The 25,398-nt window shown below is 34.9% G+C and overlaps 2 protein-coding genes across 5 annotated transcripts; one reads left to right on the top strand and one right to left on the bottom strand.

Moving 5' to 3' along the window:
• Nucleotides 1–7,349: 7,349 nt before the first annotated feature.
• Nucleotides 7,350–10,704, top strand: LOC105769528 (uncharacterized). Of its 3 annotated transcripts, none has more exons than XM_052631208.1 (5): nucleotides 7,350–7,575; nucleotides 7,915–8,300; nucleotides 8,395–9,658; nucleotides 9,744–9,890; nucleotides 9,989–10,704. In XM_052631208.1, exons 2-5 carry the CDS (start codon nucleotides 8,247–8,249, stop codon nucleotides 10,504–10,506), a joined length of 1,983 nt encoding a protein of 660 aa, XP_052487168.1. In that variant the 5' UTR covers nucleotides 7,350–7,575; nucleotides 7,915–8,246; the 3' UTR covers nucleotides 10,507–10,704. The 3 variants fall into 3 exon arrangements, with proteins under 3 accessions (XP_052487168.1, XP_012445671.1, XP_052487167.1); XM_012590217.2 differs by having other exon boundaries at nucleotides 7,910–8,300; XM_052631207.1 differs by lacking the exon at nucleotides 7,350–7,575 and adding an exon at nucleotides 7,647–7,833 and having other exon boundaries at nucleotides 7,910–8,300.
• Nucleotides 10,705–10,890: 186 nt separating this feature from the next.
• Nucleotides 10,891–16,614, bottom strand: LOC105769527 (probable pectin methyltransferase QUA2). 2 transcript variants are annotated; one of them, XM_012590214.2, is made up of 9 exons: nucleotides 16,363–16,614; nucleotides 15,013–15,731; nucleotides 14,762–14,894; nucleotides 14,166–14,406; nucleotides 13,463–13,688; nucleotides 13,149–13,324; nucleotides 12,745–13,048; nucleotides 12,125–12,263; nucleotides 10,891–11,531 (listed from the first exon to the last, which is right to left on the bottom strand). In XM_012590214.2, the coding sequence occupies exons 2-9, from the start codon at nucleotides 15,720–15,722 to the stop codon at nucleotides 11,370–11,372; spliced, it is 2,091 nt and encodes a 696-aa protein (XP_012445668.1). In that variant the 5' UTR covers nucleotides 15,723–15,731; nucleotides 16,363–16,614; the 3' UTR covers nucleotides 10,891–11,369. The 2 variants fall into 2 exon arrangements, with proteins under 2 accessions (XP_012445668.1, XP_012445670.1); XM_012590216.2 differs by lacking the exon at nucleotides 16,363–16,614 and having other exon boundaries at nucleotides 15,013–15,505; nucleotides 15,577–15,724.
• Between the last annotated feature and the right edge of the window lie 8,784 nt (nucleotides 16,615–25,398).

The following is a 25,398-nucleotide window of genomic DNA, read 5'->3' as shown; positions in this document are numbered from 1 at the left end:
CTGTAATCTGTTACTGTTGTATTTTCCTAATTAAAGCAAACGCAGTCAATATTTGCAAAATAGGGAAGTCATTATAGAAGCAGTTAAAATTGTTGGCAGAACTCCAAAAGAATAAACGTGAACTTAGTTCAGTTTTTTTCTGTTCGCGGGACTTTCTATAGAGATAATCTATTCTCTCTAACACTGATTTAAGTCTTGTTCTACATTAATATAGTAAATTCATTTTACACTTAAAGATTTAAAAACTGTGTAAATCAACTGGCTTACTTGTTTGCTTACAAAATGCCCCCACAATAGTGAATTTCTAATAAACAAAATAAGTGCTAAACTCTCCGTACAAAATTTATACAAGTATTCTATTCTCAATATACGTTTTTTCGACTTGCTAACTATATTAGATCAAGTACAATCAATCTCTCTATGTAGCTAAAGAAGCATAAGCAATATCCTGATAAAGTTTAAGATATTTCAAAGATAGGATTGACCCTCAATTTGGTACCTAAACAATATCAATTCTCACATCTTGGTACCTAAACTTTGTTTTGGTCACAAGTGGTATCTAAACTACTTTTTCCCCCAAATTGGTACCTCTGTTAGGCAAACCATTAAGTCTATTGAAAAAAAAATGACTTATCCCACAAATTGGTACCTAAACCTAAACTATGCATTTTTTTTCTCATTTTGGAACCTAAACATCTTTTTTAGTCACAAGTGGTACCTAAACTATTTTTCCCCAAGTTGGTACCTCTAGTAGTTCAATCATTAGTTAAACCATTAATACTATTTTTAAAAAATAACCAATTAAAATTTGACATGTGGCAAAAAAGACAAAAAATATTATTTTCTTTTATATATTTCCTTTTTTTTCCTTTCTATGTAACGACCCAATTTCCAGTGGTGTCGGAAAATATGGTTTTGGGATCTCATTTTCGTAAATTGAGTCTGTAAATATTAAATAGAGATATTTACAGAGTTAGTATTTATATGAATTGAAATTTGATTAGTCAATTTAGTCGAAATTGTGTTTAATTGAGGCCCAAGGACTAAATTTTAAAAGTCCAATCGCTATAGATTTTTAATTAGGAAATGTCTTGGTGACTTAAATTGTAATTATCCAAAGGGTCAAAATGGTTAATAAACCACTTTTAAACATTCTCTAGTGGACCGTAATAATGAATATATATTAATTTAGTAAATTAAGATTAATTAAAACTAAAAATATGATTAATTAAAGTTAAATAATCATTAATTTAAGTACAAAACTGAGAATTGGTGGATGGAAAGATAAATGTCATCTTCTCCAACCGACCATAAATGAAAAATAAAAATAAGAACGTCGTTGCTAGGGTATTGAAGCTTTTAGTCTTTAATTCAAGTAAGTCTCTAACCACTTTTCTTTTATTTTTATAGAATTTTTACCTTGGGAGCTTGATTAAGCTAACCCAATGATTTGGTGAAGTTTTGATAAGATCTCATTGTTGAGGATCGAATGGTTTAGGTGTTAAATTGATAAAAATTAAGCTTAGACTAAGAAAAAGACTTAATTGTACAATCTAATTGTTAGTTTCATGCATTATGGATTAAATTGAATAAAATGAAAATTGTTATGAAATTTTAGTAGGAATAGAAATTATAAGTTCCCTAACGAATATATGTGAAATTAGATTTTAATTTGAAGGTCTAGATAAAAACTTATGTTTGTCCTAGGTTTAGGGACTAAATTGAATAAATTGAAAAATATATTTAACTTTGTAATTGAAAGTGGTTTGATATGAAATTTGATATTTTGTATTGTTGAATTATTATTTGTAACTAAAGATGAAATAAGGTCATCGAAAGGGAAAGGAAAGGCGAGAGCTGACGATGAGTAACTCAAGTCTTCAGTTTGTATTTGTATGATTCAAATCACTTTAATTGTTGAATATTTATATTATTTTTTTGCATGGTATGATATTGAGGTGAGTTGGAAATGATTATTTGAATCGAATTGCTATGATTGAGATTAATTATTGAAATAGAGGACTAAATTGAATAAAATAGAAAATAGTATAACTTGATAAATGTATGATACTGGGTCTGAATTAGGTTGAAATATGTTATGTTATTTATAAAATAATGAATTGGATTATGAATTGGAAATGATGAAATGTAAATCGAGCTATATAATGAAATTAGATTATTGGTTACCCTATTAACAATTCAAGCAGAGTTGGATATAGTTAGTATGCCATAGGACAGATTGAATACAGGTTACTTCGGCTATATGTTGATGAGTGTTGGGCGCATTTTCCTTTGGACATTCTGATAAGTTTAGGGCATAATTTTTATTTTGGTTATACCGATGAGTGCTGGGCACAATCTATTTACTTCGGACATTTTGATGAGACACTAGGAGCCAAATTAGTGTGTTGGTTAGGATCAGTGTATCCGTTCGAGTCTGAGTCATGTTAACAGAGAATATAAATTATGAATTGGTTAATTAATATTTGAAAATGATTAAATGTTATAAAATTTATTACAGATATTTATAAACGATATTTGATTATCGATAGCATGTGAAAGACCATGCGAACCGGTTAACGAGCCTGAGGGTCAATACAGTAATATAAAGAATGATTGATTCGATTCGGAATTGAAATACGGATTTGATTGTATGTGTTAAATTGAATAGGAAAATAAATATTAATGATATTGGTATTGTATGATTAACTAGCTTGTTATTTAAGTAATACATAGTTGATTCAGTTGGTATATTTGGTGCACTTTGTGGCTTATATATATTGATATGTGATTAAGGATTAGCATGAAATATGTATGAATTTGTTGTTAATGGTCTTTGAATTGAATGTATGCAATTGATATAAACTTGTAATTCTTTGATTTGAATCATAGAAATACCACTGAGTTTTTATTGTTCAACGTACGATTTGTTTTTTTGTGCGTAGGATAGGTTCATATCGAGGCCTTGAGCATCAACTTCAACATCTAGACAGAGATCCTAGACTCAACAAAAGTTTGTATAGTTTATTTTGTTGTTTATATGACATGTACTTAGGTTGAGTCAGAATTAGTGTTTTTGATTGGTCATATGTTCATGTACATGATATTGTGAATGTTGCAACTTTTGGTTAGACATATTTTGTGGTATGTTAATAGGCTAATTGGTAATGTGTCTATATATATGTGTATAAATGCCAACTAGTTTAATGAAGGACATGGATAAATTGTTTCATGTACTTGAGTGAATTTGTTGAAATGGATGAAGCCGTGTATGTATAAATGATATTTTAGACATAATAGATCTCATTAGGTATATAGATTTGGTTGAAATTATAACTGCAAACGAATTTGAAAAGTTTTAGGTGATTGCAAACAAGTACCAAAACCTAACCATTTGAAAACAGTATGTCACATTGCGACATTGAATGGTTGACTTCGCGACGAGACCAAGTTGCCATGCCATGGTGTGACGCCGAGTATTAAACGTTGCGATGAGGTCTACCCAATATGTTACGTTGAGACATCAACTCTGTATTTTAGAATCTTTACAATTTAGCCCTAATTTGACCTTTAGTTAGTGTTAAAGCTTTCATAAGCTCGTATAAGACCCGAAAATAGTTATATTTTGTACTGTATGATTGTATTGGTTTAAATTTATCATTTAATAGATGTAATTGAATATAGTTTGACTGTAGTTGCTCCGACAACGAATGTGACACATCGTAACTCAGACTCGACAATTGGTTGGGTATTGGGGTGTTACAGTACATAACCAAGCTAATGGTTAAACTGGTCAGGCCTAGATCCCGATTTGATCAGTTCATCCAGTTCGATCAAATAAATTATTATAAAATTCACAAAAACAAAAATATTTAAATAATTGAGAAAATCGATTCAACCTGTCTGTATCAGTCCACATGTCAATCAGTTCAACCCCTATCTTTAGATTAGTTCCTCGACTAGTTCCTGGTTTGACCAATTGGTTCGGTCCAATTCTAAAAACATTAATTTTGATAGATGAAATGAATTTTTCGATTTCGTCGAGTCGAGCAAGCAAGTGGTGAAGCTTGAAAACATAATTAATTGCCAACATCTTGAACTTGATAGGGCAAAATTCTAGCATTGTTGGTATTGTTAGACATTATAAAGGAAGAAGAAAGAAAATAAATAAAAGAATTAAAAAAAACATCATTTTTAAGTTTATTTGATGTGACGGTTTATTATTTGATTGAATTTTTTTAACGGATATAATATTTTCGTGTAAAATGAGTACCAAAAGAGTAGTTTAGGTACCATTTGCAACCAAAAAAAAGTTTAGGTACCAACTTGGGAAAAATATATATTTTACGTTTTAATTTGTGGGTCAAGCCTTTTTTAAAATAGACTTAACGATTTAACTAAGAAAGTTACCAACTTGGGAAAAAATAGTTAGGTAACACTTGTGACCAAAAAAAGGTTTAGTACCAAGATAAGAAGAAGGGTATAGCTTAGGTTCCAGTTTGTGGGTTAAGCCTCAAAGATATCTAAGTCTTTAACTAGACAATCCAATCTCCTTAAATTCAAAGATTTGATTTTTGGTTTTGATTTGAATTGATCCAATCTTTAAGATATGTTTCTTCATATGAATCCATTTTCATAGATGGGTCAGTTGTTGGAAAAATCTGTTTAGAAAACAATATTTTAGACACAGTGGAAGTCATAGAGTCATTCTATTCTAACACCATGATTGATCTTTCCCTTAATATATATCGTTACAGAAACTACTTTACCAAGTGCTCGTGCAATAACATTGTCGTAAATGTGTTAGGATATCTTTAATCTATTTAGAATAAAATTCGTTATCCCAATATGATCTTATTTTATTTCATGATTTTCTTTACCTAAGCATATGACTTAACACGTGGTGCCTAATTGGGACAAAGGGCAATATATATATATAACTCGTGGCATGAGGGGAGGGGAAAGAAATCCGCACTCCTCATTCTCCTACCTTTGCTACAACGCCACCTTCTCTTCTCAGGCCACTGTACTAGACGGCTTCTGTCCTGTTATAAGTGAACCACTTGTTTTCACGACCTAGTCCCCTATGTATCAATATATTCAAAATGAAAGATCGACCAAATAAATCGAATAAACTGAAAATTATTTCAACTTATTTGATTTGGTTTAACCAATATTTTGTATACCCTTAATTTGAACACAGCTGATGAAGAAGAGATCCTTTGGATCGAAGGAAAAAGATGTGCAGCCTGGGACGAACCCATATGCAGACTTTTGCCATCCAACTAGTTTCAGCTCAGTGCTTTCTATGAAAATATAGAAGCCATTAGCTCACCTATATATAATTATGGTCTACCATCTTCAATGGCCGTTGTCTGTTATTCTCTCGTCAAGGTTTAGGAGTGTCAAGGTTGAGAGGGAACAGACAAAAGTGCAATGAATGCAGATGGATAACATAAAAGAGAGCAATAATAAATTAGAGACTGTCATTCATTTCGTTTTTCCGTGCATGGGGTAAGACCCATAAAGACATGCACTTTCGGTTAAAAATTGAAACCTATGGCTACACCAAGTTGCCAATGTTGATTGACAGCAAAAGAAGGATATTTTTTTTAACTCAAATATTAACTAAATCTGTTATTTTGGGCTCATCATTAGCCAACGGATGATTCAGAGTCAAAGAGAAGCGAAGTTCCGTCAGATGGTGTTATTATATATTACCGTGTCGGAAAGAAAGAAAGATTGTAATTTGACCCTAAATGTCAAATTTAGGTAGTGTCTATAGATCAAATGCAATGCAATCAAGTGTAAAAGCGACAAAAAAGGGGAAAACAAAACAGCATTAAAATCCAATTCATTTTCCCAGATTTATATTTTCTCTGCCTCCTTTTGGCACACTATTCATGGCCCTTGATGTTCCCAAGAGCTATATATTATTAGTTATTACCCCATATATATTTTAGACCAAAACAGGCTTGAAATTTTAAAAATGTTCCAAATAGGAACATTGCCATATTCTATTTAGGAAAAAATAAGAGGTTGGTTTTCAGTCCACGACATGGATACAGGGGAACAACTTCAAAAACAAAAAACCCATCATTTTTCATGTCATTATCAAAATCATATTTCAACTTTAAAAAACCTTCAATCCAGTACTATTTGAGAGGAAATATTTTGCATGCGCTGTTGCATCATAAATAGGTCGGCAAAAACACTGTATTTATACTCGTAATTCGTATATACTTGAACTCGATTTTCATTTCTTCTTTTTCCCGGAAAATCTGGGAGATGTGTAGATATAGTTTTGAACAGTAGAGGATACGTGATAGTTGAAGCAATTATATGTAGGGAAGTAGCTAAGAGGCAAATCAATATCATAGCAGGTGGACGTCATAGTCATGAATAAAGAAAAGTCACTTTTTTTCCTGCATGACCATGGGTGGTGGCCGTCCTGATCATTGTGTTGTTTCAGACGAGAAATAATTTTTTAGGGTCCATTTGTTTCGTAAAAAACTGATTCTCTATTTTGATTAAGGAATTAGAAGAATGATGATGATTGATGGGGTTGAGGGAGGGAGGGAGCGCGTGGTAAGGATAAATGCTAATTGAATTATTAATCTTCCTTTATGCTGATTTCGTGGTTCACAAAATTTGCGTAATTTTAGCGATATTATCTAAAAGAGAATATGGAAAAGAATAAGATCAAAGCAAAAAATAAAATAAAAAAAGAAGGTTAGACGTCAGAAGCAAGATAAAGACGGGAAGATAAAAGAGGACGTTTACAGTTGGGATGAAATTGCACGGCACTGCAATTTGGCTGTCTTCATATGCCTGTCTGCAATGGAATGATTTATGATGATGGCAAGCTGGAAAATGGGCCGTACTCTGATAAGTGCAGTCTACGGTAGCATTGTCGGTTCATCAACTTTTTTCTATTTCATCGCTACTAAAACTATCGATTTTTAGATCACATGCAACACCCAATTAACTTGCAGACGTGACGAAATGCACCTGTCTGAGCAGGAGAAATCTAGGAAAGCTTGTAAAGTCAAAAGCACCGATGACCGAACCAAAGGCAGAGAGAGTTCCATCAAACTCTTGGATCCTATGTACTTTCCAAATCACTCTTAACTCACAATGACATTTTCTACTTTCCAAAAAAAATACGAACCCTTTGTTTTTTCCACATGAAAAATGCTGACAAAATTTTGATTAATAAATCTCTTTCATTTTAGCCCAAATTAGTCTCCCTGACTCAAGTTAAATATGATCCGTACACTGGTTTTACTTAAAAATTAACTAATAATAATTTTATAGGGGTAGGTTGACAATTGAGATTCCATTCCATAACCATTTCGCCGTGTTTCATGCGCGTATGTTATTTTACTATATTACTTTACAACCAGCCATCTCTCGCTATTTCCAGTCTCGTCTTTCCATATTTTACCACCTCTCTACCTTTCTTCTCAAATAATCTGCTCTTTCATTTATCCAAAGCTTCGAAACCATTTCCTTGCTTTTTGCTCAACAAAGGCGTTCCAAGGATAACACTCTGGCGGAGATTAGCTTCAATAGGTTAGTTTTTCTTTTTTTCCAACTTTCTACTTTGTTTTTTCTTCTTTAACTAATCTGTGCCAGAAACTTCACCTGCATCCTAGATCCCATGTTTTAAGTTACGAATCTGAGAGTGTTGTAATCCATTTGGTGTCATCCTTAAAGGTTATGGGGTTATGTAATACTTCAATGAGGAGTTGGGAGACGTCTTGAGTGAGATTCTTTTATTAATGGGGTTATGTTAACAAGGCAAACTGACACAGATATTTGCTCAAATAGGTGTGAAAAATTAACTCTTGCCTTAAAGGAGCTTTGGAGTCTTCTTAACCACTTGCTTGCTTTTCTTCTTAAACAGGACAGATTTAAAAGTAGCTTCTGGAAAGAAGCTGGGTCTTCAACTCTGGCCGACAATCTAGTGACACCTTCTCGAGCCGGAGAAGGCGTTGGCCCTTTCATTTCCGGTGGTCATTCGCCTTCAGATTCTACACGCTCCTTGGTTTGGTGCCTTCCTGTTGATTATGGCTAACGTTTAAACCACAAACTCAAGTTCCATTGTTAATTAGAATCGGTTAGAGATGTGAGCTTATTAGATAGTTTACGTTCAAGAGGCGGAAGAGCGAAAATAAAACGGTGCACTCATTGCATATATACATTTAGGCTTCTCTGAGATTTTGACCCAGGTCCTTCATAAAATGGCCAAATTCAATTGTTTCTCTTTGTTGACCGCGAGGAAAAAGAAAGATAAGGTGAGAATGGGATTTAAAAATCTAACATAAGACTTCAATTTTGTGCATGTAATGATTTCCTGCTTCATCTGGCTTGAATCTGTTTCACTTGTAGGGGGCTGGTGAGCAAAAGAATGGTAGAACCCTCCAAATTAAGCTCCAACAACCGGTGAAGCCCTTAGAGAGCGATGAATTGAAATCGACAACTTTTAGTGTCCCAGCACCTGTTGGGTTTAAGGAGGATTGCAATGTCAAGGTGATCAGGCATGGGAGCCCTGTTGGATGTGAAGCAGTAGAGAAAGCATATGAAGGGGAAGATGAGCATGAAGAGAATGCATCAATCAAGAGAGAATTCTCTGACTTTGATCTCCAAGCCCATGTGGCCAACTCAAGTGAAGAATTTGATTTTGGAACCAAAAGGGTTGCTTCTTCAGGTTCATTTGAAACTGAAGCCAAGGAAGAGGTTGAAAAGGCTGTTGATAAGGTCCAAAGTGGACATGTTAGTGATCCTGGGATGAGGAGGGCTGAGTTCTGGGCTTCACCTATGCTTAAGCGCTCGTGTTCCGATTTGGAGAGGAGGAATGTGCTAAGAGAGGTAGCTGATCATTTCCCTCCATCTCAGTCATTTGAAGACTTGCAGGACTTATCTGCAGGACTTAATCTCGGTAGCCCTGCTTCTGTGATGACTCGCTGCAGTGCCGACCGAGTGATGTTGAAAAAACATTCTTCCAGTCAAGTTCTACCTTCCAGAAGCAGAAAGTTATGGTGGAAGTTCTTCCTCTGGAGCCACCGGAACTCTCACAACTGGATGACCAAACCGCAACCTGCTCCTATCACTGCTACTTTGAACCAGCAAGGTGGGTATTCTTCAGACACAATTGATCTACATCAAGCAATGAATCTGAGCAAGATGGAATCACCGGGATCGTTTACGGGAGAGTCCTTGAACAAAGGCTTCACTGGCAACTGCGATGACAACCGGAGCTGGAAAGGTTTTCATAATGGAGTTTCTGGTTTATGGCCCCAGAACCAATGGGTTGCATTCCCTGCTCCATCATCATCATTCTCAAGAGTCGATGAATGGGTGAGAGATCTCGAAACCGAAATTGTGCAGCCTGCTGATGATGTGAATGATGAAGAGGGCATCACATTTCCACCTTCTCCAGACACTGGTAAATCACCAGCAAGAAACACTGCCTATTCCACTCGCCGTTCGGATATCAATCTCTCTGAGGAGATTTTACATGCCAATAGTGTCATTCAGACTCTCAATTCTTCTTCAACCGTTGCTCACATATCAGGAATAGGTTTGAAAGCTATTCCAATCATCTCAGGTTTCACCAGCCTTCGGTCTGTCAACTTGTCGAACAACTTTATAAGTAAGCTCTTGAAAAGAAGTTGATGATATAACTAATTTGCAGTTTGCACTCTGATATATGATTATGATTCTTGCTTTCTCGGCAGCCCATATTACTCCTGGATCATTGCCAAAGGGCGTTCACATACTCAACTTGTCAAGAAACAAGATCAGCACCATCGAAGGACTCAGGGAGTTAACTCGATTGCGAGTTGTTGACCTTAGTTATAACCGCATTGCTCGAATTGGACATGGTAGGTAACTAGTTCGTGAACCTGTCACCTAGAAACATTCTCCTTAGACAACTTGCATGTAGTTCTAAAAGTGCATTGTGTTTCATTAATGATGCCAGGGTTGTCAAACTGCATACTGATCAAAGAACTGTACCTTGCTGGGAACAAGATAAGTGATGTTGAAGGGCTACATAGGTTCTTGAAGTTGACAGTATTGGACCTGAGCTTCAACAAGATAACGACAACAAGGGCATTGGGTCAGCTTGTCGCCAACTACAACTCATTGCAAGCATTGAATCTGTTGGGAAATCCAGTTCAGAGCAACGTTAGTGACGACCAGCTGCGAAAGGCAGTTTGTAGCTTGCTCCCTAAGCTTACGTACCTGAACAAGCAACCCATTAAACCACAAAGGGCAAGGGAAGTGCTCACTGATAGTGTTGCCAAAGCTGCTCTAGGGAGTGGCAGTTGGAGCTCCAGAAGAAAAGCATCAAAAAGAACAAGCCAAGGTGCTTCAACATCCGCCAGTGTGCATAGGGGCAGTGTGGGGGTGGGGCATAAGAACAAGAACAAGTTGAAGAGCCGAAGTCGCTATCACTCATCTGCCAAATTACCTGCACTGGCTTCTTCATCCCGTTAAGATATTTTACCAGTAATTTGCCTGGACAATTCATGGGCATTTTTTTCTTTATTTCCTTGTTTTTGCTTTGTGAGTGAACCTAAAGACTGCTTGCTTCGCAGACATATCAACCCCGCTCTGTTTCTTTTTGTATTTTTGGTAATTTGATTTGTGTTTGTGTGGTATAATCAAGTGTTAGTGCATGAAGTTTGTTTCTAAGGATTGCATAAACAAACCCTTTTTATCGTTCCAAAATATTATATCTTGTTCACATAATCTCATACAAAACAAATTTAACTCGCCTTGAAACTAACTCTTGATCATGATCCAGATTAAAGTCTTGGTTTCACAGTTTGGTTTGATTACAAAATTCAGTAGAAAATTCAACTGATGATTCAAATCAAATCCAAAGGAAAACGATTCACTTGAGTTCTCAATTCAATTCAGATCAATAGCACCATCCACCATATTGGTTTCGAAGAAAATCATAACATGAATTATAAATTTTCATCATAAATGCACTTACAAGCAATTCTTTCTTTTCTTTTTCATTCTCTCCAATTCATTCTCTTCTCTTTTCTCTATGCTGCACAGCTAGAAGCTTAACCTGTAACCTTTTTTGCACAACCTTAAATCATGTATTTTGTATAGTAATAATGAAACAAAGAACATGAAAATTTTAAACCTAAGCTATACGTTTTTCACTTGCAATGGCGCCTCTGTTTCGATTAATTACAAGACCCTATCCATGCCTTGCGGCTTTCATTTTTGTTTTTCATCAACTATCTTTGCTGCTTTCTTCTTTCTTTCTGTTCAAAATGCACAAAATGAATTTGAATACCAAGACTTGAAAAATTTTGGGGCTTCTTCTCCAGATATTGTTCTTAGCTTGTTGCTTGTCTCTTAAAGAATGGTTTCTGACAGATTAGGAGTCTCTCATCACTGTTGCTTTCGATTTCTACGACTCTGGCATCCCACTTCAACTGCACAGTTAGAGCTCTAGCTGATTCGATAAGAGGAGCCTTATCATGAATTATTACCCAACCCTGCATCCACCATTGAATGCATTAAAACATTGCAGTAAACATTGGTAGTGTTAAAAAGGCCTACTAACAGTTGATAGAATTTAACATATGCATAGATGTTTGCATAGTATGAAAGTGTGAGTCATGTCTCTAAGCCATGATAGAGAAGCAATATGAGACAGCTGAATGAGTATGACTTATTACAAATAATATTTTGAGTGGTATCCATAGAAGAAGCGATTCTCCGGTGATTGGATCTCTTAATTTCAAAGGCCAACCAGCAAAGCGATCATTGTCGCATATACAAATGTTCATACAGACATTCAAATCTATAAGAGAAAGTAACATCAAACCCCAAATATATAGCTACAAAAGTTCTCAAATCAACATTAGTTACGGAGAAAAACCAAATGAATAAGTACTTGCTTCTTTTTTCCTTGAGTGCTTACGTAGATTATCAGTTAGAATGACAAGAAAAAGGTGTTTGGCATGTAATAATAACACATTAAGAACTGAACTTAAATCCACTGATCAAGAACAGGGAAACAGAAGGCAACCACAAAAGGAACTAAAATATGGCCTGATTTAAATAATTGATAGCTTTGGTTTAGTACCTCTGGACGAAGCAACCTGTCTATTTCCGTTAAAAGATCAAGCATGGTGCACCTGCGATATTGACTAGTCTCAAGGGATAGAAGTCCATCAGCATGCACCATATCATAAGTTCTGGGATATGTTGGAAATGCTTCACACCTGAATATGATGCAGATGGATCATAAGACAGTATAACATAAAACAGAAAAGGAAAGATATAAGTGGCTCGGATAAGTACCAGCGCAAGAATATCACATCATTAAAATTAGAAACATGGTTAATCAACTGTGAACCTAATCAACTAATATGTCGTACTAACTTCAAACTTGAGTTCCAGTAAACACATCAAACATTAAATAGAAAGATAAGTCTAGCAGAGTTTCCTTCAGTTCAACTCTTAATATTGTTGCATGATGCATACATTTTAAATATACAAATGCTTTCTTCATTCACTGCATTTGATTTTATTTTACTCTCAGAGAGAAAAGCTTATTACTAAAGTATATCAAGTTGCTGAAAATCATTCTTTGGCCCCATAGAAATTACTATAAGGCTGCTCATATTTTAGATTCATATAAAGAACATACTGAAACAACACTGCAACAAAGAAAAAAAAATTATAGCTAGAGGAGAGAATCACCAATTGTGGAATACACCGATATATCCCCTGTCAAGAACCAGGGGAAGGTAGTTGGGGCCAGTTGTTGGGACTACGTTCATGACCCAGACAGACTTCCCTGCTTCCAGTAATGCAGCATTAAAACCACCATAGCGAGCATTCATGTCTAGCACATTCCTGAACATGTTATAAGGTGGAGAAGGATCCTCGTCACCTGGTCTCTTTGGATGATCTGAGAATATTAGGGGGGACAGAAGGGACCAATAATTACGAACAGCTGTTTTGTAGTTTGCGGTATCTACAACAAGTTCTTCCGAGTGTAGACCTGGTAAAACAGATAAATCAGAGTGGCAGTCAGAAATTTCTGACATCAATGCTTGATGGAATTTAATTCTAATACAACCTTGAAAAGAGCATCAAATTACCGTATAGTTCTAGTTCATTCTTGTTCAAATTAGACCTGAAAGGCCATGTTGCCCCCTCCTCAATAGGAACCCATTGGCGGCTATTTGTTCCACCTATACAGTTTTGAAGAGGTCGATAATATGGAGATTCAACATCTTGTCCTTTGCTACATATAGGAGGAAAAGAACCAGGCTTCCTGGATACATACATTACAATAACACGATCAGGACAACCTACTGCTCTCGAGTAATAAAGATTTCCAAGATTCACATAGTCAAAATACATAAATGTTTGAAGAAAATTTATGTAAATAGGATTAAAAAAATTGCCTTACCGGGAGCTGTAGCAACTCTTCTTATTGGTCTTTTTCCATACAACAGTTTCATCTTGTTGTGATATCAACTCCCAGCAGAGATTTTCTGCAAAATCACGAACAAAATTCCACCTTTTCTGCTTCTCTTTGTCCCGAAGAAAAGTATGAACGTTGGTAAGAGGTGAAGTCCACACAAAGTATCCACCCGGTTTTAGAACTCTATCAGCTTCAATCAAGAAAATACCATCTGTGGCACAACATTTTGGCATAAAACTTTTATTACAACAAAACAATAAAAACAAAAGAAGTCACACAATTTGGCATAAAATACCATCTGTGGCACACATTTTGCCAACAGATGATAACACATTCAAATTAGGAAATATAAGAGCAACTGAAGGTGAGGCAAATTTTCAGAACTTTAAGCAATAATAAAGGAAGTTGACCATGGAATTTGTGTATTCTGTTAAATTATCCTTTGGTTGGCAGGAGTTAACTGCCAAAAAACCAAAAAAACATTCATAAAGGACCTTTTATATACAGAATATTCAACAGAACTTTTTTATGCCATACAATAATGATTCTAGCCCTATTTCTATTCCTAACACAAAATGAGTCTCTCAACATAAGAAATTATAACAAACCAGGGTAGCGGGAGGGGGCGAGGGATGAAAAGATGTGGAAAGTGGCAGCAAATTCTACGCCACCAAAGTTTAAACTATACCTTTTTTATCCCAGTCAACACCGCAACGTGCACAATGCAGCATATCAAATGAAAGAGATGGATATGGTAACTGTTTCGAATTAAAAGAACCAATCATTGCAGGAAGGCCCCTTTCGAGAGTGAGTTGAACTTGGCTGCCTGAGGACTCATAGTTCGCAATACACATCGTTAAGAGCTGTTTGGAAAAAAGATGAGCTCCAAAGCTACCATAACCACATCCTATATCCAAGATGGTTCGTACCTGCAACAGTAGCCTTAAATTCAGATCAGGTAGGGGGAGTAGAAACATTTTAACTGTGTTTGGAATGCAGAAGAAAGTAAATAGAATTATGGCACTCCAGATCATGGTAGCTATTAAGAAGGCTTTAAGCTAATTCAGGCTTAAATTCCAAGAAGTGCAATGAGCAACCAAAAGGTATCATTAACAGTTTACAGTCAAGTAAGAGATAATAAAGCAATAAAAAATACAGGCCAACCTTGAAGCTAAACAGAAATAACCTTATTAATATTAGAATAAAATAGACAAGGGAAAAAAATCATAAAGAATTCAACAGTAGGAGCTCAACATGCATGTTCCAAGGTAAAATTTCGCTTACCCCAGCTTGTATCAAGTTAGATTCATTTCTCAGTCCAATCATTTCAGCAATCTGATGAGAATAATCTTCCACGCCATCAAACATAAGTGATGCTGAACGGAAAGAAATCTGATCTTCCTCCAGCATCATCATCCTGCAATGGCACAAGGCAAGGAGCTGAAGAAACACTTAAATAGGTAAGGAGGGAAGGGAAGGGTGGATGAAGGCAATTAGATATCAAAGTTTGATTGACAAGAGAAACATCCACTCACCTCTTGGTTAAACTGCCAGAGGAAAATACCTCTTGACCAGTAATTTTAACATTAGCAACCCAGATGACCTCTTTCCCAGTTGGCCACCTAAGAGGAATTTTATAGTTCACAGGTGGAAGAACTAAACAACTTTTCCTTGACCCATGCCCACATAGTCGGTCATACTCATTACCATCAGAATAACCCAAAGCAACGTTCTCAGAAACATTAAAGCAAGGAATATAGTTCTCAAACTCCTCAGAACAGAATTCTATTTCTTTCAACCGTGAAGGACCAAGAGAAAGTTCCCCTATATCCCACAAATCAGAAACAAGCTGCTCTTGAAGTCGCCTATAACCACGAAATATATGACCCCTAGATGATGTTGAAATGGAGATGGTCCACCAAAATGATCCAGTAAGAGCAAGAATCACGATCACAACTAAACTTAACTTCAAAAACAGCATTGTTAACCTATGCCGGCTTCTTGGAGTCCCACCACCGAAGGGATCAGCTGTAAAACCATTCTCAGTGACACCATATTTGGATGGAGAATTATCTTGAAAAAAAAACCGAAAAGGAGACCTGAGGGACAAAAAGCTCTGACTAGAAGAATGATTTCTATCCAAATCTTCCTTCTCTGTGTTATCTTTCACTTCGGCATCCCAAAAATCATTGCTGTTGCCTGAGACCCGTATACCAGATACACCTCGATGCAGAGGCCGGGGCATTTTACTAACCTGATATTTCAACAGGAAAGTTTCAAGAAATAACACAATGAGGTTAAAGTTGAAACCAAAGAAGGAAGGAAAAAAATCCCACACAAATCACTCTCTGAACCTAGCTAGCCCAGTAATAAGGACAAGCATGAAATGGTTTTTAACTTAACCAAAGACTTACTGCTCTTAAATAAGATCAAAATTAGACTTGACCCAATTTTAAGATACTAAATCCATAAACCCTGCTGAAAGTGAAACTCTTAGAGTACCTATCAAAATTTAAGCTTCTAAAGGAAGAAGAAGAAGAAGAAGAAGAAAAGCGTTTCGAATGATTCTAAGAGTGAAACTAGAAAAGGAAGAAAATAAAGGAAAGTAAGTAGATAAATTTCCATACAAAAAACTATGAGTGAGTGCCGCCACCCGAAAGTAACAAATAGTAAGCTCATTTCCATTCAAAATCACGTACTTTTCATTAAAATTAACTGATATTTGCTACCCAATACTAAAATCTAACGAAAACCCAGATTCAAAAATGAGCAAAACCCATGATGGATCAAACATTTGAAAATCGGAACTCATATCAAATCAGACAAATTTAAACTGTTAGAAAACACGAACAAGGAAATACAACACCAAAAAAAAAAAGGGGTACCTTGTTGGGGGGAGCAGAGCTAGAAATGGGAGAAAAAATAGCAGAAAACCAGCCACAAAATCAGCGTAATTTCATTAAATGGAGATGCTAAGAAGAAATTTTCCTTTTGTTTAATCTACAGAAAAATTGACTGTTTTCTTTATCGCGATTTTGCGAGCTCCGTTTGATACTGTAAGAAATGTAAGCGATTTTTCGCAAGGAACCAATGAAGACAGAGGTCGGGAAAAGCTGAGAAAGAAAACTACTCTCCTTTTAAATAATTAAATATTTTAAATTGATAGGTTTTACGAAGGTTCCATTATATAAATTAATTAAAACCCTTTTCCGATTATTTTGCAGTAAATTTGTTTCACCGCTGGACTTTAAATATTTACTGGCAAATTAATCACCGTAGAATAGTACTTCAATAACAAAAACGGGTTCAACTAAGATTCCCCCTTTTTCTTTGAAAACCAAATCTACTAACAACTTTCTTCAAATCTAACCTATTCATTTCTACACAAAAATTACTTAATTAGTCATAAATAGGAAAAATTTAACATATGTAGTTCAAGTTGTTACGTCTTTAAGACCAATATTTTGATGTAGAAAAAATTGAATTTTATAAGATTAATAATTGTGAATTATTTTATTTATGAAAATAAATTGAAACAAAATCAAAAGAATATATTTTCCTATTTAATTTTTCAAAACATTTAAAATTAAAATGATAAGAAGATAAAAGAAAATTAAAATTTTTGAACTAAGTGTATGTATTTATAAGATAATTCATTATCTTCTTATCTTAACTCTAAAAGTTAAAATTTCAGCTTTTTATTCTCGTAAGTAATTATTAAAAGGTGCTGATTATAAGTTGAACTTCAATTTATTATGATTGTAGTTAGCATAATTAATGTAGGTTTGGGATCCAAAGCTGTATAAAACCGACAGTAGAGCAACGAATTAAGACATTAATTTTGTTTAATGACTCCTGCCGGGAACGCTAGACGGTGACAAATCTTGCCTCGTAAATTTATTTATTTATTTTCGTTAAGAATGATGATAAAAATTGTTAAGCTCCAGAGTGGCATCCTGAATTTATTTTTCGCATCATGATTTTATAAAGTAACTATTTTCGAATAAATAAGCTTTTTAATACTTAATGTACTTTAATTATAGTTATCTGCACACATAGGGTAGTGTGTGGGGTTAATAGATGCATTGGATCAAGACCAATTTCAAAATAAAATACAGAAATAAAGGTATTTAAATTTATTTTAGTAATGTGAAACTTTGGAGTTTGGAGAATTTTCAGGTGTAATAAGAAAACAGTAATTACCACACACATGCAAACGCACACTAGATTTTGAGGAATTAAAAAACTATATAAAAAAAAATGGACCAACCTGAGAAAAAAGGTCGGAGAACAAACTGTAGGGCCCGGTCTGCCGCGTTCCTCTGTCGGTGACATAAAATAAGGACGTGTCAGTTATGGAGGCGCTGGTTACGGTTACATGCGATGCCGAAGATCTCAGCTATTCTATTTTCTTTACGTGCGCTGTTTGTTTTTGTGTTGTCATTGAGGTAATGACGTAAACACGGGAGCTGAAACTAGGAAAAAGACTCGCACCATTCCATTTATCAAATTATACAGTCTTGGTTGAGGTGGAAATTTTGGATAACAAAACATTACACTTTTATTATTTAATATAATACTTTTGATATTCAGATCTTCCTCCAACCTTTGACTTCCAGGTACATACATACATGCACCAACAGGATAATATTACATTAATTCCCAATAAAACGACGTCGGTGATCCCATTTTCATATTCGATCCCAACGCCATTGATTGCCTCTTGAAATCAGGACTACCGTGGTCCAGGCACATCTATTCTCTAAATGCCCAATACTTATACGGACACAAATTCAAAGCCTTTACACGTATAAAAGAATAAATATTCCTTTTCTTTTGCTTTTTGTGCGATTTTCTTTTAATTATTTATAATAATTGAGAATCATGAAAAATGAAGTTGGCAGGTTTTTAGGGACATATCGAATCATGTTGTGGGATCATTTATTGTGTTAATTAATAATTAATACAATAGCAGTACTGTAGGAACCTTTTTTTGTTTTCCCTTTCCAGAATTAATTATTTCTGCATTGATGTTTCGTGTTACGTTGTTAAATACGCATCCTTCCACCTTGGTGCATTGTTAGACTTCAGCTGGCCATGGAAGATGGACTGTACCTCACCAGCCACTTCTAGTCTACGCAATAGACTACGGCAGCCACGTGGTTTCGGCTCCTACATTGGAGCGTGCCTGCCGATTCCATGTATGTTTACTCACTTCGACGCTATACATAATGTTGATGGGTGTCGAATTCACTAATATAAACCTACGTCTAATTTGCGATTTAAGCAGTATAGGGAGTAGGGTCGATCCCTCAGAGACTGGGTTTACTACAAATTGTTCCTCTTTTGACCAGATTTATGTCGGGGCAGTTGTCGTGCCCAAAAAATTCGGGGGGATAAAATTTGAAGACCTAAAATAAATAAATAAAATGCGTGAAAAGAAAAAGTTGAAAACAGAATAATAAAAACAGTTAAATAAATATGAAGAAAAATTAATTAGAATAAGCTCAGCTTTAGGCACGAATTTTCCTCGTCTTTGAATCGATCCTCGAAATTAGATGAACTCCTCTTTTCCAATAAGCTAGTTATAGCTACCAAGGACGCCTCGGACACCAACTGTTCCTTGTGTAAATTAGTTATGGAACGTCCAATAACTAACCCTTACCGATCGAACAACCACGAAACGTTCGTGATTTAGAACTCCGGCAGCTTTGCGTTCTAGAAGAGCCTAGCTCGAACCAATGCCCTCAACCACGTGGGACATTTAAATCCGGTTACTACTTCCCTTGACGGAACCAAATAGCAATCTCCACTTGGCAAGCCAATGTGTTCACAGAAAACCGATTAGAAACGTTCCTTTCGGAATTCCAACTGTACGTCTAACCACACTAAATCAAACGACGTCTTTTTTGACTTAATGTTGATCTGACTTTGTGAGTTGACAAAATCATACTCTTAATCCGGAGAAGTAATAAGTACTGAAATTTTAGGAGTTAAATTGCTCAGGTTCGTAACTCACGGGTTTTGACGAGACTAATTTCGGCCGAAAGCTGAAAATGGGTTTAGTTGGCTAAGGTTTGGGACATGATGGTATTGGGCATAATTGGATAAGGTAAAAAAATAGGTGGAAAGGATGGGTGGCGTAATTAAATATGGAGGCTAGAAATTTAGTAATATATTAAAATGGATGCAGGTTGGCTACTGGAAATGAAAAGGGAATTTGAAAAAAAAGAATTGCAAACGATTTAAGGAGGTGGCTAACTAGGAATTAATACATTGAAGAAAAAGAAACTATGAACAACAGATGCTACGTGAGAAAAAATGGAGAAAAGATTGAATTCAAAGATGAAATGTAACAGCCCGATTTTGGGCCTAGTCGGAACAGTGGTTTCGGGACCACAAATTCGACGAGGAAAAATTTATTTTTCTTATATTTTTATAGTCTACGATTTCACAGAATGATTTTGTGAAAATTTCGTTCGAAAATTTCGACGTTTGGGAACTCAATTTAGTCAAAAGGACTAAATTATAAAAGTGCAAAAGTTGAGTTCTACATGTTAGAGGTGTTCAATTGTTATGAAACTTTAAATTGGAGGTCCTTATATGGTAATTATACCATTGGTTAAGTTGGTAGACAAAAATGGGCATGAGATAAGTGAAATAAGAAAATTTTAAGTTAGGGGCAATTTGGTAATCTAGTAATTAAAATGAATTAAAAGGGAAAAAGATGGCAAATTGTGCTCATCTTCTTCATTTGGATGAAATCAGCAAGGGGGAAGCCATTTTTAGGGTTTTAAAGCTTCCAAGCTCCATAGTAAGTGATTCTAAGCCCCGTTTTTAATGTTCTTCACGTTTTTAGAGTCCCGGTAACTTGATTTTGCTTATTCTAGCAATAATTTAATATAGGGTTTATATTTGGAAAAATACTCATATGTGAAATGTGTTTATTTTGATGTTTTATGGTAGAATATGGAGCTAGAAATTATGTTAAGCAACTTTTGCTAAGCGATTTTGAGTGAAAACGAGTAAAACGACATAATCGATAAAAATACTAAATGTTCATAAGTAAGTGTTAGAGTTGGAATTTGATGTTTCTATAGAAGGGAAAAATGTTCAGCATGTCATAATACATAACAATAAGGGATGAAGTTTAATTTACGAGGTTTGGGGCAAAAGTGTAAATATGTAAAAGTTTAGGGGCAAAATTGTAATTTTGCAAAAGTTTGAGTCAACGACTGTTTTGATAAATGTGAGTATCAAAAAAGTCAAATGTGTTATTATAGATCAAGAAAGAAGTGGAATCGACCTTGACCGGAGAAAAGGAAAGATTAAAGACTAAATTGCTAAATTTTTATATTGTTGCATCAAAATAAGTTATGTGTAAATAATAGTTATATTTTTATAAATTGTGAATTATATTTGATATGTGAATTAATATTGAATGAGGAAGGAAAATTATTCATGAATTATTCAAGTGATAAAGTGTTTAAAATAAAGTGTTAAGTGTAAATTCCCGGTTGAACTTAGGAATAGAAGTGGATACAAGTGACATGTCACTAGAGATCAGTGTTACAGTGTTACAGTGAGTCCCGGGTGCTGGGTGATCTAACATGTGTTGCAGACACCTGACAGCTTGTGTGAGCAAGCCCGTGGACATTTCCAGTGTTATTGATTAGTGGTAGCTTCGGCTACATATCAGTGGTAGCTTCGGCTACATTTCAGTGGTAGCTTCTGCTACATATCAGTGGTAGCTTCGGCTATGTTTCAGTGGTAGCTTCGGCTACGTTTCAGTGGTAGCTTCGGCTACATATCTGAGTGTGGCACTTATGTGCTAATTCTCTACGTATCCATGTATATTCCGAGTGTTCAACGGGAAATTAACTAAGTGTAATTGAATAATGAATATAGGTGTGTAATTGAATTGAATATCGACTTAGAAATGGAAAAGTGAATTTTGAATTGAATTGTGATTGAAAGTGAAAAAGTGAAATTATGAAAGAGTACATTTAGCAACAAAACGGTTTAGACAGTAACAGTTGTGTGACTTTGAAAAATCACCAAAAATGGTGGAAATTGAATTAGAGGCTGAATAATTTATGAAATTGAAGCTGAATGAGTCTATTTTCACATAAAAGAAACAGAGAAAACAAAAGAGTTATATATTTTGAGATATTTGAAGTTTAATTAGACAGAGTCAGAATGAGTTTGGAATCCCCTATTTTGACTTTGGAAAATTTTCAAAAATTGTAAAAAAAATAATTATGGGATAAAGTTTATATTTTAGAATTTTTAGTGAATTTATTTTTAAGAGAAACAAACAGAAACAATATCCAAATTCTGTACAGTGAGATAATTAATTTTTAGTGAGGAGAGGTCAGAACTGTCAAATAGTGAAATAGGGGAAATTTTAAAGAATAAACTGTACTATTTGGCTAAACCAAAAATTCTGAAAATTTTATGGTAAGAATATATGTGAATCTAGTTTCGGATAAAATTTATGGATCTTAATTTGGAGTTCTGTAGCTCTGCGTAAAAACAATTTAGTGACTGTGACTCGAATAGACAACTTTGAATATACATGTTAGTGAATAGTGAAATTATAGTTAATGTTGTTTAAATGTGATATACACATTAAGGATGTGGAATGGAGAGGAGGAGGAGGATAATAAAATGTATGAATGAATTGTGTATAAATGGTCATATGCCCGATTTTAATCGGTAAATGTTAAATTGAATGGTAAATACGTATTGGTACTGAAGAACTATTGCGGTTTTGAAAAGCAATTGACCAAATGTTTAAGAAATTTAGTCATGATATATATATGTGTATGATAATAATAATATATGGATGATTATATCATTGAGTTGCATTGATTAATTCGGTTTATGTGATGGAAATGTCAAGAACATTTGTCTTTGATATGTGATGATCATGGTTTAAGCTTATATGGGAAAATAAAGTTTCATAGTATGTGAGTGTGGTATATTTGGTATATGATTTGGTATGAAGTAAGGCCATGAATGGTTTATGGATTAACTCATGTTGGTAAGTTTGATACATGAGTAAATGTTGAACTCGACCATACTTATAATGCTTATGCTATATGTTTATTCGGCTAACATGTGTAAGTGTTCTAGTAATGCCTCATACCCTATTTCGGCATTGAATACGGGTAAGGGGTGTTACATGAAAGTTGATTTATGAATTGATGATTAAAATGAACAAAATAAGCCACTATTTAGACTAGTGGCTTTGCTAAATTAAGAGCCAACTAGTATAGAAAATCAAGGAAAAATATTCCATGATATAAAAATAAATCCCAAAATAATCTCCCACTAAGTCAACAATTTCAGCTAATTATTCTTGAAAAAATTCTGCTTTGGCCCTCCTTCTTTGCTTCTTTCTTCAATCTAGCCCAATTGTTTCCTTTTTCTTCTATTTAGCCCCAAATTGCACCCCTGCACAAAATTCAACAAAAACATGGAAAAATTAGTGGTGCACTCTCATAAATTAACCAATTTAATTACATAAAATATGTAACTTTGGCATTTAATCAAATCCCCCTACTTAGCTTATGCTAGTCCTCGAGCATTTTGTATGTATCTGCAAAAGGAAAATTTTCTCCAAAATAGGATTTGACCCTCATGGTTTGCACAATTCAACAATTTAATCCTAGCACATTAACATCTCAAATAACCTAGCCTAAGGAGTAAGTAAATATATTTCAGAATTTATTAGAGATAGACTTACCCTTCCTTTTATTTTATTAATTATTTTGTACTTAGGACATTTTCGAATTTTTTTACGCGAGACATAATGACAACCCAAGCACCATGTTCCGGTTACTCAATTCGGACGTCTCTAAGCGGGTTATTTTGCCCTACTCATGATAACTTGTTAGCGGAGTGAGTGTAAAGAAATTGGGCAGCCACACGAGCCTTTTTACGCGAGATGTGATGACAACCCAAGCACCACGTTCCGGTTACTCAGCCCAATGTACAGCCCCAATTTTTCACTCTTAACATTCGTACTAGAGGAGTATTTTATTTTTATTTATTTTTATTTATTTTTGTTTTTTTGTTTTTTTTTGTTGAATAGATTTGACATATGATAAAAGGTAAGCAGTCAAGCAAACTCATAATTCCCAAAAATTTCTTACCCACTAAGTATAGGTTATTAAAAAGTTTCATGTGTAAAAATTAAATAGCTAAATAGGTCAAACCATAAGTGTACCATCAAAAGAAAAATTTTACCTTTTACCAAAAACATGCAAAAATAGCGATGACAGATAAGCAAATTAGAACCAATTTATATTTCCCTCCCCCTACTTATTTTACATTGTCCCAATGTAATTTAAAGAATAAAAGTAAAGATAAGTAAGAGAAAGAGAGAAAAAGAAACTCCCCATGTATTTCAACGTCGTGGAGGGTGGTCTCGTAGGTAGAGTGGGCCTTGGTTGAAATAAAAAGAATTTTGTGGGTTGACATGTGGAATTTAATTTTGTCTTGGAATGTTTCCGGCAAAAATAAAAATGAAAATAAAATAAAATAGTAAAAGTAAATAATAATAATAATAGGAAAATTAAATGTTTTTTTTAATTTATTAGCTAAGCTATAAACTCGAGAAATAAATTATTAAAAACCAAGATTACGAGATTTGGTAAAACAGTCGTGATAAATGCACCAAGTAAGTTCACAGGAAAGAGAGGTGAGTCACAATAGACATTCTTAAGTACCAAGTCTTTCTTTAGACAGAACTAATCCTTGACATGCATTTTCATTTTCCATTTTACCAAAAATTTTTTTTGCATAAAGGAAAAGAAAATTTGGGTTGCCTCCCAACAGCGCTTTGTTTAACGTCGTTAAGCTCGACGACTTGTTATTCAAGCTCTAGGCTCCTTGAGAATAATCTCCTCAACTGTGTGTGTTTAAAATTCTCGTAAAAGGGTTTCAGCCGTTGACCATTCTCCTTAATGCACTTCCGGGTTTCTTCACTTTGAATTTCCACAGCTAATCGCTTGAGCATTAGATCGATGAAGGGAAGTGGAAAATGGTCTTTTCGGGTAGCTGCATTCAACTTCCTATAATCGATGCAAACCCTCCATCCATTCTGGACTCGGGTAAGGCCTAGCTCTCTTGATGGGTTTTTCACTCCTGTCACGCCAGTTTTCTTGGGCACGACATGAACCGGGCTAACCCAATCACTGTCGGAGATCGAGTATATCATTCCAGCATCTAACAGTTTTTGGATCTTCTTCTTTACTACTTCTATCATGGGTGGATTAAGGCGTCTTTGAGCATCTCTCTTTGGTTTCATGTTTGACACTATCACTGGTAAAGTGTCTTTCTTGCCCAAAAAGATGTACTTAAGGTGGTCTGGTAATGCTTCAAGCTCCAAGGTTGGTGGCTGCAAAATCGAAGGCAACATTTTAGTTTGGGAAGGTAATAGTTCAAATTGGTTACCTCGATTCGTCGACGCTGGTTGTGTCTCCAAGTGTTTGACAATTTCTCGCAACGGTTCTTCTATAATTGATAATTCATCGAGACAACTTAAAACATCCATGTCAATGGTTCTGTAAAGGATAGGTTCTAACTCATCAAAGTCATGATATTCAGAATAGGATTGAGTTAAACAATCTATAATATCAATGCTAGAGATATTTGATAGTGAGTTAGGATGACCCATAGCTTCGTAGACATTGAATTTCACGATTTCACTGTCAAACTCCATTGTAAGTGTTCCACTCCGAACATTAATTTTTGCGCTTGCGGTACTTAGGAACGGTCTTCCAAGCAAAATGTCAGACGAATTAGTTGAGTTATCGTCCTTCATATTAATAATGTAGAAATCTGCAGGGAAAAATAATTCGTTAACTTTAATAAGGACATCTTCAAGCAACCCTTCGGGATAGATGACTAAC

Source organism: Gossypium raimondii, chromosome 5, assembly GCF_025698545.1.
Source record: "Gossypium raimondii isolate GPD5lz chromosome 5, ASM2569854v1, whole genome shotgun sequence".
In the NCBI taxonomy this organism is placed as follows: Eukaryota; Viridiplantae; Streptophyta; class Magnoliopsida; order Malvales; family Malvaceae; genus Gossypium; species Gossypium raimondii.
The sequence above is the reverse complement of the archived record's forward strand: the minus strand, read 5'-3'. Positions and strand labels throughout refer to the sequence as shown.

Coding starts and splice junctions, on each gene's coding strand:
- LOC105769528 (XM_052631208.1), top strand. CDS start 8,247: ATGGCCAAATTCAATTGTTTCTCTTTGTTGACCGCGAGGAAAAAGAAA. Junction 8,301..8,394: donor CGAGGAAAAAGAAAGATAAG/GTGAGAATGGGA, acceptor TTTCACTTGTAG/GGGGCTGGTGAGCAAAAGAA. Junction 9,891..9,988: donor CATTGCTCGAATTGGACATG/GTAGGTAACTAG, acceptor TAATGATGCCAG/GGTTGTCAAACTGCATACTG.
- LOC105769527 (XM_012590214.2), bottom strand. CDS start 15,722: ATGCCCCGGCCTCTGCATCGAGGTGTATCTGGTATACGGGTCTCAGGC. Junction 13,325..13,462: donor AAGAGTTGCTACAGCTCCCG/GTAAGGCAATTT, acceptor GTATGTATCCAG/GAAGCCTGGTTCTTTTCCTC. Junction 12,264..12,744: donor ATCGGTGTATTCCACAATTG/GTGATTCTCTCC, acceptor CATCATATTCAG/GTGTGAAGCATTTCCAACAT.